This window comes from Ochotona princeps, chromosome 5, assembly GCF_030435755.1.
Source record: "Ochotona princeps isolate mOchPri1 chromosome 5, mOchPri1.hap1, whole genome shotgun sequence".
Taxonomy (NCBI): domain Eukaryota; kingdom Metazoa; phylum Chordata; class Mammalia; order Lagomorpha; family Ochotonidae; genus Ochotona; species Ochotona princeps.
The window spans coordinates 92,117,469-92,128,817 of NC_080836.1; the positions used below are offsets into that span (position 1 = coordinate 92,117,469).

The window sequence follows — 11,349 nt, forward strand, 5'->3', positions numbered from 1 at the left end:
AGGCCTGAAAGGAACCCCCTTTGTCCTGACACCCCACACTCAGTGGCGGGTACTACCAGCACTCTTATTGCGGGTCATACAGAAGTCCCTGAATGTTGGATCAGAGGGACGTCTGGAGACCGCCCAGGCCAGGGCGGTGTTTTGCAGACCCTTCTCGTTTGGTGGGACACTTCTTTTCTAAGAGGGCCCGGCCGGGAACCTGTGACTCCGCCTGCGGTCCTCAAGCCCTGCCCGGAGGCCACGCCCCCTGGAGGCCACGCCTCCTGTCGTTTCCGCTCCGACACCTGAAGCCTCTCCCCTGGAGCCCCGCCCCTCTGCGCCTGGCCACACCCACTGTGGTCCCCACTCCTAGGAGACCTGAAAGCACGCCCCTGGAGGTCCCGCTCTCCCTGTCTAGCCACGCCCCCTGTAGTCGGATTTGTCCTGCATCGAGTGTCCCAGTCTGTCGCCATCCCGGGCCCATTCTCGGACCCCTAGGATCCCAGTTTCAGGATTCTAGCCTCCGCTTCTCAGGCTCCGCCCTTCTCATTCAGACCCAACTCCCTCCATCGCTTGGCCCATTGCACAGAGATGCTCCCTTATGAAGTGAGACGGAGCTGGGAAGTAGCTTCAGAACTACAATTCCCGGCAGACCCTGTGGAGGAAGTCTCGCGAGAAGCGAGAAGACACGTGCGCGGAAGGAGCCAGCGGTAGCTGGCGGCAGAGGTGGAATACGGGAGTGCTAGGGGCAAAGGGAGCTGCGGAGGGGCAGCGGGAGGGGAAGGGAGCAGCTGACACCCCCTCAAGAGGAGGACGGGCTCGCTCGGAGGTCCCGCCTGGTTCTCTGCGCGTCCGCTCCTGTGTTCCTCTCCCCAAAACTTCGCTACGACAGACTCAAGTTTACTGTCAGCTGTGGGGTTCAGAGGGGCACAGTCCAGGGATCGCGCATCGGTCGTCAGCGTTGGCACGCGAGGGGTTGGTAGGTCCCGTGTCTGGGATGCCAGGGGCACCTTCTGGATTTTGGGTTCGGCATGGGAGGGTTCACGTTCAGCACACGCGTGAGGAGACGTTTTGCTAGGATAGGGGGGCTCTTCGAGTGCTGATCCGCGTTCCTTAGGACTTAGGGTTCGGTTTGAAGTTAAAGTGTCTGGGACTCCGCAATTGCGGTTCAAAATTCGCAGTTCACTGGGGTTCAGGGGTTCCTACTTAGAAGGAAGGTGGGACATTTGGTCATTTGTGGGTTTAAGGTTTGGAGTCCCAGTTCGGGAAGTCCGCTGAGTCCCTGAATTTGTGGAAGGCTTTTAGAAGTCACTTTGTAGAGTGTGGCTTTCAGGAGGTCTGAAGGGTTAGCCGAAGCTGGTGGGAAGGGTGTAGGGTGTGGGAGGCTATCCGGGATCACATCTTGGGGAAGGGCTAGTCTTAGCATTTGGGGATCAGGGTTTGAGCGGGGTATGCCATCTGAGGCTGAGTTCTCTGTTGGGACTTGAAATTTAGGTAGCAGCAAGCGCCACCATGCTCAAAGCCGTGATCCTGATTGGAGGCCCGCAGAAGGGTGAGAAGCCTGGGGGTGGAGGCTGAGGAGGTGGGCAGGGACTTGTGGGTGGAGGAGGAGGAACCACTTGGAGGAGGTGGGTTGGGGCTTGGTGGAGGAGGAGGTAGGTTGGACCATGGGCCTGGAGGAGGAGGAGGTGGGCTGGGCCCTGGACCTGGAGGAGGAGGTAGGCTAGGGTGGCAGGCTGCTGGAGGCTCAGCTGTGTTCCTCTCTCCTCCCCTAGGGACTCGTTTCCGGCCTTTGTCCTTTGAGGTGCCCAAGCCGCTTTTTCCTGTGGCTGGGGTCCCTATGATTCAGCACCACATTGAGGCCTGTGCCCAGGTAACACTGCCAGCGCCCCTTGCTGACCTGGCTTCCCTCCTTCACAGCTCCTTCTTCTCTGCTGTTTCGCCTTTGGCCAACAGCAGGTGGAACTCCAAGGGCTGCTCCGTGTAGGTGCTTGTGAGTGTCACCCCCTCAAGTTGCGTGGTGCAGTTGTCCTTACCAAGGCACTCTGTTTGGCCCCTTCTTCCTCCAGTTTAAACTCTTAAAGCATGCAATGTGAGATCAGACAGGAATCATAGAGACCATTTTTTACAATTATATTTATTTTCATATTCCTTTAAAAGACAGGAATATAGAGAGCTCTTTCATCTGCTCACTCCCCTCCACCCTACCACCATCACATGTCTACAATAGCCAGGGCTGGCCTAGGATGAAGCCAGAAGTCTAGAACTTAGACCTCCCACATGGGTACCACCAGCACCTACTGCCACCCAGGGTGCGCATGAGCAGGAAGCTGGATCAGAAACAGAGCCAGGACTCAAACCAGGCACTCTGGTACAGGATTCAGGCCTCCCAACTGATGACCTACCTGCTTCCTGTCAGCTCTTAGTGACCTTGTTTAAAGACAGCATGGAAAATAATAAATACTAAGTTAAAAAAATAAATGAAACCCTCCTAAAGGGCATAATTTGTGATAACAAAATGCAGAATTTGCGCTCTTGCTTGTTTCTTTATTGCCGTTGCTGTTGGGACAAGCATGTTTTGCTTTGGAGCCAATCTCCACTGTGAACTCTGGAACTGATTCCACACCCACTTTGAGCCTTGGTTTGCCTATCTGTGAAATGGGTATGTGTGCAGGTTAGGCGATGCTAGAGATGCTGTTGGCAGAGTCCTTCCCGGACCCTAGTCCCTGACCCCTCATGTTCAGTGACCCTGATAAAGGGTGTCCCCTTAGCTCACAGTCTCAAGGTTAGACTGGCAGGTCATGAAAATGGGAGGAAAACAGAAATGGATCATCTTTGAATGCAGTTTAGTAGGCAAGGTCTTTCCTACATTGAACCCCAATGGATTGGGGTAAGTGGTGGGAATAATGAAAGCTTGAATAATCAGGGCCAGAACTTCCTCAGACAGCCACATTGTCCAGAGGAAGAAATGGGCCAGAGGGCCAAAGTGTGTCCAGGGACCCCTCAGCTGGTACTGTGTTCTCCCCAGGGATCGCCCCAGTGATCCCTCCCCTCCGCTTCTTCCCTTGACCCCAGGTACCTGGGATGCAAGAGATCCTGCTCATTGGCTTCTACCAGCCTGATGAGGCCCTGACCCAGTTCCTCGAAGCCGCCCAGCAAGAGTTTCACCTTCCAGTCAGGTGTGCAAATATGCCCTGAGCTCCCAAAAGTGATTGAGCCAACACTGGCCAGAGCTGGACTGGGAGGATTCTTCCATGGACTGATCCCTTGGGCTCCTGGGGGGAAGGGTGGGGCCTGGCTCCTGACTCCTGCAACCTTGTGGGGTCTTTGGGGACAGGTACCTGCAGGAGTTTGCTCCCCTGGGCACCGGGGGTGGTCTCTACCATTTCCGGGACCAGATCCTGGCTGGAGGCCCTGAGGCGTTCTTCGTGCTCAATGCTGATGTCTGCTCCGACTTCCCCCTGAATGCTATGTTGGAAGCCCACAGACGCCAGCGCCCTCCTTTCCTGCTCCTTGGCACCACGGTGAGGGGTCAGGGTGTGGTAGGAGTGAAAGGCGATCCAGAGTGGTTTCTGGGATGCAGGTGCCAGGCAGGGAGGAGTTGTCTTGGCCATGGAGGCGGGAAGAGTGGCACTGGCAGGCAGACACAAAGGTGTCGCTGGTGAGCCCAACGCCTCAGCAGTTCTGGAGCTAAGAGAGGGGAGGGCATCTGTCAGTTCTCAGCCCCACCGAGCGCAGTCAGTGGCTGAGATGCGGAGAGAGACAGAACAGGCAAAATCTGGCTGCCCTGGAGCGGGCGGGTCATAGTCTCACCGTGTCTGTCTTTCAGGCTAACAGGACACAGTCCCTCAACTATGGCTGCATCGTTGAGAACCCACAGACACATGAGGTAGGGGCAGAGAGGGGCTGGGTAGGCCCTCTCTGGGTGTTGTCACTCCCTCACCCCATGCCTCTAGAGCAGACTGCAACTATACATGAGGGATGGGCCCCAGCTGGCCCCCATTTGTCATGTCTCTTTAAGAGATGGGCTAGGGGAAGAGACCATGTATGCAGATGTGAGGCTCTCATACATGGCGGGGAGGGTCTATAGGGACACTAGAGGGGGCCAACCAGCCTTGCCCAGGTGGGGATGAGGAGAGCTTCCTCAGGAAAGCCAGGTCTGAGCTGAGTTAGAAAGAGGAGACAGCACATACCATGGTATAGAGCAGGAAGTGACATAAGGTAGCCTCAGCTATGGAGGTAGACAGGACCAAGGAACAAGTCCTGTCTCCCAGGAACCCTCGGTTGAGTGGGAGAGACCACATCCAAAGTTCAGCCTTACAAGTGACATTGCCACGGGCAAGGTGTGGCCAGAGGCCAAGGGCGCAGGAGAGGACCCATAGGGAAATGACACTGTTAGCTGGGTTTTCCGGGCACAGAAATGGACACAGGCATGCAGCAGGTGAGTCCTGGGCATACCAGGAGGTGGGGAGCAGGGCAAAGCGTGGGGTGCTAGTCTTGAAGGTGAAGGTGAAGGGCAGTCGGCTGAGGCTTCAGAGCCAGGCTGTGGCAGGTTAGGAAGTACACCCTGGCCGGTCGGCCTGTTCTGTCCTCAGGTACTGCACTATGTGGAGAAACCCAGCACATTTATTAGTGACATCATCAACTGCGGCATCTATCTCTTCTCCCCGGAAGCCCTGAAGCCACTTGGGGATGTGTTCCAGCGTAATCAGCAGGATGGGCAACTGTGAGGCAGGCCGCATGGCCCTGTAACCCCAGAAGTCCCAGGCACAAACCATCTCCCCTCCACCTGCCCCATCCCTGCAGACTCCATCCAACCTGCTCCCACCCTGCTGCCTTCCCCCTCTCCTCCTCAGCTTCTCCAGCCCAGCTGCCAATGCCCCTCCCCTTCTAACCTCATTCTGTCCCTCTTCTTTATCCATCCCAGTTCCTTTTCTGCCACCGCCTGCCCACTCCCCTTCTGGTCCATTTCTCTCAAGCCCTGTGCCGCCCAGAGACGTCTTGCAGAGCAGACGGCCGCACACACTTGGGTGCACACACTCCCGAGTGCAGACACACACACATGCACGCTCATACACACACACACACACACACACACACACACACTTGGGCTGAGGCGTCCATGCAAGGCAGAGTCCTAGAACCCTGCTCAGTCCCTTCCCTGGAGCCCCCGCCCTCCCATCTCACGCCTCATTCGCTCATAGACACGTCTCACTCCACCCGTCTCTGCTCTCTCCGTCTCTCCTGGCTTTTCTGTTTCTGCTGAGCTGGCATCTCTACCATCTCTCTCTCTCTCTCTCTCTTCCTTTTCCTCTCTCGCCCTCTCTTTCTGTGACTGTCTCTGCCCTCACCAGCTGCCTTGCTTTGGGGTGAGTCTGTGTGTTTCATTCCATCCAAGCAGGGGCGGGTGGCTGGAGGTGGTGGGAATGTGTGGAATTGGAGGCCAGAATGGGAAGTTGGTCTAACTTGAGATGTCCCTGGGAAAGCCCACCGCTCCAAGCTGGGGATGAGGGGGTAGAATGCTAGGGATGTGAGCAGCCCTCTGGAGTGGCCCCCTTGTACAGGTGGGGGCCACCCTCAGCCTCCTGACCCTGGGAGTTGCGGCTCTGCTGGGTATCTGATGGCAGGCACCCTGATGCTTCACAGGGAGGATTCCCCAGGCTCGTGGCCGGGGGCAGGCACCATCCGCCTGGAGCAGGACGTATTCTCAGCCCTGGCCGGGCAGGGCCAGATCTACGTGCACCTCACAGAGGGCATCTGGAGCCAGATCAAGTCTGCAGGGTGTGTAGGGGAGTGGTGAGGAGAGACAGGCGGCTGGGGATGGGGGACTGAGACCTTGGGGTAAGGACACAGGTCCTCCCTGCTTGACTCTGAGCCCTCTATCCCCCTTGACCCCCAGCTCAGCCCTGTATGCCTCACGCCTCTATCTGGGCCGCTACCAAATCACGCACCCAGAAAGGCTAGCCAAGCACAGCCCAGGGGGACCACGAATCCGAGGTACCCACCTGTCCCCTTTCTTAACCTTGGTCTCCTTGCCAAATGCCCCCACTCCCCACCCTCTGAGCCTTGATTCCCCAGCCCTGAGCTGAGGTCCAAAGGAGGGGTCCATTTCTGTCCCCACCCACCCCACCCCCAATCCAGACAGAGCTTGGGATCCTGGGACTAGGTCCTCTTTTCTGCTTCTAGGAAATGTTTACATCCACCCCACAGCTAAGGTGGCCCCATCAGCTGTGGTAAGCAGTAGGCAAGCCCAGCCTGGGGAGAAAAATGGGGGCTGTCCAGACTGGTGGGTGGCACAGGGCTGGCTGTGCAGCTTGGGCCTCTGTCCTGTCTCTTCCGGGAGGGGGGTTGCACGTGGGCATGTCCCAGGCTCCTGGCTTGCACTCTTCTCCACAGCTGGGCCCCAATGTTTCCATCGGGAAGGGGGTGACCGTGGGCGAGGGCGTGCGGCTCCGGGAGAGCATCGTCTTGCATGGAGCCACGTTGCAGGTGTGCACCCCGGAGCTGGGAGGGAGGGTCCAGCCATCCCCACTCCCGCCTCAGAACAGAGCAGAGTGAAGGCCACCCTGCTCCAGCCATCACCTCCCTCCCTGCCTTTCATCTCACCCCTGTCCGGTTGGCAGGAGCACACGTGTGTGCTGCACAGCATCGTCGGCTGGGGGAGCACCGTGGGGCGTTGGGCCCGTGTGGAGGGAACCCCCAATGACCCCAACCCCAATGACCCCCGAGCCCGCATGGACAGTGAGAGCCTCTTCAAGGATGGCAAGCTGCTGCCCGCCATCACCATACTGGGTACAGCCCCCAGGGGGCATTGGGGGCTGGAGAATCTGCTGCATGTGGGGACCCACAGGCTGCTGGGAGCACAGATCCCTATGGGTGGGTGTGTAGGTGTGTGTTGTCTGGTACATTGACCCTGCTCCTCCTGTGGGTGGGGCCCTGGGGGAGGCCCCCAGGGCAGGAAGCCCCACCCCCCCTGGGCCTCCCCAAGTCCCCTGGTCCCTGTCCACACTGCAGGCTGCCGCGTCCGGATCCCTGCCGAGGTGCTCATCCTGAACTCCATCGTCCTGCCACACAAGGAGCTGAGCCGCAGCTTCACCAACCAGATCATCCTCTGAGTGTGGGGCGGGAGGTGGGGGCAGGCTGCCAGGAGGACCCCTGCTTTGAGGATGCTGCCTGCTTGGCCTGTGTCCTTCTAGAAGGCTGATGTGAGGGAGCTAGGCAGCATCTTCCCAGAAGGGGAGCTGTATGGTTGGCCAGGGCTCCTGGCCTCTGTCCTCACTCCCTAATAAACCCCTGTGAACCTGGAGCCAGTACGGACTCCTGTTTGTTCCTGGGCTGGTGGGGTGGGGGCCTGAGGAGGGTGATGGCTGAGTCAGGCCCCCCCACATTAGCATTTAAATTGGAGTCATTGCTGCAGGCTCATGAATAATGAATCTAGAGTCCTGGTAAACCTCCCCCTCCTGCTGCCTCAGCCTCCCGCACAGCTCTGAGCAACCCCCCCCACCCCACCATCACCCCACCCCCAGGCTGCCTGGCCTACCCTGTGGACCCCCACCTTTGCCCCAGCTTGCTCACCTCCCAGTTGTTCCTTATTGACTCAGGCTCCTAAGCATCAAGGTTCCAAAGGAAGAGTGAAGGATTTAGGGTTTCCATCCTTCTCCCGTGGGCACAGGGACCAACTGGGGGGCCCTGGGCCCGGAGCTGATCACCCACAGCCGTTGGCTGTCAGTTCCTGCCCAGCCCTGACCTGGTCCCTGCTTTGCCAGCTCCATCTGCTCCCAGCCTGGCTTTCAGCTGGCTGGGGGTTTCGCCTGCGCCCAAGGCCTCATGTGTATGTGTGTCTCTCTTCTGCTCCCCTGGCAGGCAGGGTAGGCCTGAACTCTGCATTCTGTCCGGAAGCACAGTGGGGGGTATGCTTGCCCCATCCCATCACTGTGGTGTTGCCCTGTGGCTCAAGCTCCCACCCTCTCCTGTTGCCCTGTGACCCTTGTGTGTCCCTTTTGGTCCCCTCTTTCCCCAGCTGTGGTGCAGAGCTAAGTTGCCAGATGAGCTGGTAATGATCGTAATCTGCTAATTGAGAGGAATCTAATTACCCGAAGAGAATGGGGGGAGCAGGGCGTGGGTGCACAGGAGGAGGGGGTCCTGGCAGCAGGCTAGACTGGCAGGCGGTAGGGGGCCGGGTGCTTGTGCTTGGCACAAGGGCTGGGATGGGCCCCACATCTCATCACTTCACAGGCAGGCAGTTAGAAAGATGTGTTCTCCAGGACCAGGCTGAGGTCTTTGGCTGGCAGATGCCCAGCACTGGGCTGGACGTGACCTCCAGGTCCCTTAGACCCTGCAGGCTCAGCAGAGCCTATGGGAAGTGACCCAGATTTTAACAGTCCTGACCCTGACCCGCCTCTGCTCAACCATCTCCCGTTCCACAGTCCCTGCCTTCAGCCCAGCCCTGCTGCCATCTTGGGGCCAGAAGGAGGCTGCAGGTGCCCACTTGGCCTGGGGTCATCTCCTCCTGGAGGAAGGGGCTGGGGGTGGGTGGGCAGGCAGGGTGCCATCCGTCCCCTCCCCCAGTCCTGACCCTTCTGTTCCAAGTGGTTGGCAGAGGCCATGGCAGCTCCATCATAAATATGATAATTTAATTATTTTCTCAGCAAAACAGCGTGAAATCCAATAAGTCTGTGTCAGGCCCTGGCCCCCGGGACACCCCCTCCTAGACCTAGTGGGGGTGGGGACAGGATGGGGAGAGGCACTGAAGGGGGAAAGGGTCAGTATTTGGAGGGGGTGCACCTGAGATCTTTGTTCACAGCCCCTTTCCTAGGCTGAGGCAGCCGCTGCTGGGTGGGAGTGTCTAAGGATAGAGGACCCAGTGCCTACCCCTCCCCTCACCAGCCCTCTGCTGTGCTGGGAGAAGCTCTGGCCCATCCATCTTTGAGGGGTCACCTCAGGGCCCACGATGCGGGGGAGTCCCCTGCCCAACCACCTCTGGGCTTTGCCCGCGCCCAATCTTCCTCGGCCCTAGGGAGAGGGTAAGAAGGGAGAACCAAGAAGGAACTGGGGTGGGAAGTGGGGGATGCGCAGGGGGAGGAATGCGGGGGAGGGGTGTGCTCCTGCCATTAGCGCTTTTTTCGGTTTCCATAAAAAGATTATTCTGTAAGATCAGTGAGGGGGAGCAAGCTGGGGGCCGGGGCTTTAGGGGGAGTATGGGGGTGGGTCCCTGACACCACGCTGGCTGGGGCGACGGGGAAAGCTGGGGACAGGGACAGGGACTGAGGGTGGAGAGAAATTTGGATGGGCTTCAGGAAAGGAGAAGAGGCTGAGCCAAGAACACAGATTGGGGGTTGGTGGGGAAGGGTGGCCAAGCCAGGGTAGGATGGGGCAAGGTGAGGGTGGTAAGGCCCTCACCTCCCTGATGTCCCTTCCTGGGGGCTGCCACGGGCCCAGGGACCCAGCTCTGCTTTGATTCCCAACCCCCCTGACACTTAGCAGCCATTATGGGGGAGCAGATTGTAGCCCCCTCCCCCTCTCTGGGAAGCAGGCACAGCTGGGGCCCCGCTACATCTGCTGCATCAGCGCGGAGCACAGCTGGGTGTGCCTAGAGCTGCGCTCCCCAAAACATAAAGCGGAGAGGTGGGGGGGACAAGAAGAGCCCAGACCCCTGAGACAGACACACTGACACCTCTGCCAACAGACACACACTCTTCAAGCGAAGTTACACCCACCAACACACGCTCCCTCGCGCGCAAAGACGGGAGAACTGGCAAACACGCAATTACCCAGCCCCGCCTGCCACCCCCGCTCCCCTCCTCCAGCCCCTCCTCCTCGCTCCCCTCCTCCTCTGGCTTTCCCTCCTCCACCCCTAAGCTGCCCTGGGCTGAAATCCGGAACTCTGCCTGTCCCATGCTCACGCTTCTGGGAGAACAGAAAGGTGGTTCAGGGGCATGCAGCCCCTGGAAAAGCCAGCTACCATGCTTCCAAGCTCACACCCCTTCCCACAGACACCCCTGCAGAAAAGCTGGTCCTGCCGCACAGCCTGGTAGGGTCTGCAAGCCTGGGTGGTGGCTCCCAGGGGCCACCTCAGGGAGGCGCTGTGTGGCCCTCTTCTCCGTGGCCCCCAGAGCCAGCCAGTCCTGGCTGCTCCACCCACCAGCCCCTGTGCCCCTCAGGGTGGCCATCCCTTAGCCCTATGACCCGGGACCTGCGCAGAGTGCAGAGGGGCTCTCTGTCAAGGCCAGAGGGGTCCTCTTCCCCAGGACAGAGGATGAAGAGTTCCTTCTCTCCCAGTCCACAGCCACCTGACTAGCTGCCACCCCATCATGGCTCTCATTTTTCCCACTCATCTCCTTGGCCCTGATGTCTTGCCCTCAACCCTGTCCTCCCTGCCCCCCCACCCCATCCCACACAGCCCCCCCCCCATGCCCCTCCGAGCTTTAATCCCTCCGGCTGCTGTGCTGCCTTATCTGCTCCCAGCAGCTTTCGCTGCTGCAGAGCCCTCTCCCCCTCCTCCTCTGAATCTTCTTCCCCCTCCTTCCAGGCTCTCTGCTCTCTGACCAGCCTCTCCCTCCCAGTCTGCCACTGCCACCCAGGTCCCCCCTCCATGGCTCCTGGCTGGCACCAGATCTGGCACCCGCCCTACCTCCACGCCCTGTGCTCAGCCTGAACTCCAAGCTTGTGGGGTGCTCACCTGTTTCCATGCGGGTCTCTCCCCTCCCGGCCCTCCTAGCAGGCCACAGGTCAGTTTCTGGCCAGCCAGGAGGTATCATCTTTCTTCTGCCCTCTTTTTTCTGGTCCCTCCAGATTCCACCCATCTTAGAATAGTCCCTTTCCACACTGGTGACCCATTGCCTCGGCAACACTGGGAGTGAGCTTGCCCTGGGATGACTGGGACTTGGGGGGGTACAAAAAAAAAGTGCCAGTGGACAGTGGGGGCAGGGCCTGGTGATGGGATGCTAACCCTCTTCAATCGCCTCAGATCACGTCCAGGCCTCCCTACCCCCCTTCACCAGGACTCTCATTAACCGCTTCTGCTGCCTCGTCCGCGGCATAAATAACCCAGATAAATCAGCCGCCGTCCGCCCCCCGCCCCTCGGCCCCCGCACAGCCCGTTTGTCACCGCTGCTCGCTCACCAGCCAGTCCCGGCCCGGCCCCAGCCCTCCTCTCCCCCATCCTTGTCCCTTCCCACCCACATCTGTCCCACACTGGCTCTTCTGGTCCACACCAGTGTCAGGTGACTGGTCCTTCAGGGCTGACAAGGGGGTGTCTCCTGGGGTAGGAGCCTGTCTGAGTGGAGAACACTAGAAGTTTGAGGGTCATGAGTGGTACCAGCTGGGCATCAATCCAGACCCCCCACATGATGGAAAGGGGTGCCTGTTGCT

At 59.2% G+C, this 11,349-nt stretch overlaps 1 protein-coding gene across 3 annotated transcripts; it reads left to right on the top strand.

Annotated features, from left to right (window-relative positions):
* The first annotated feature begins 708 nt into the window (after nt 1–708).
* On the top strand, nt 709–7,285 carry GMPPA (GDP-mannose pyrophosphorylase A). 3 transcript variants are annotated; one of them, XM_036493070.2, is made up of 14 exons: nt 709–958; nt 1,474–1,531; nt 1,755–1,852; nt 3,055–3,158; nt 3,317–3,503; nt 3,809–3,868; nt 4,575–4,705; nt 5,334–5,348; nt 5,626–5,760; nt 5,879–5,976; nt 6,166–6,212; nt 6,376–6,468; nt 6,603–6,771; nt 6,994–7,285. In XM_036493070.2, the coding sequence occupies exons 2-14, from the start codon at nt 1,492–1,494 to the stop codon at nt 7,092–7,094; spliced, it is 1,278 nt and encodes a 425-aa protein (XP_036348963.1). In that variant the 5' UTR covers nt 709–958; nt 1,474–1,491; the 3' UTR covers nt 7,095–7,285. The 3 variants fall into 3 exon arrangements, with proteins under 3 accessions (XP_036348963.1, XP_004576854.1, XP_058521042.1); XM_004576797.2 differs by lacking the exon at nt 5,334–5,348 and having other exon boundaries at nt 710–958; XM_058665059.1 differs by lacking the exon at nt 1,474–1,531 and having other exon boundaries at nt 710–958.
* Nucleotides 7,286–11,349: the final 4,064 nt, after the last annotated feature.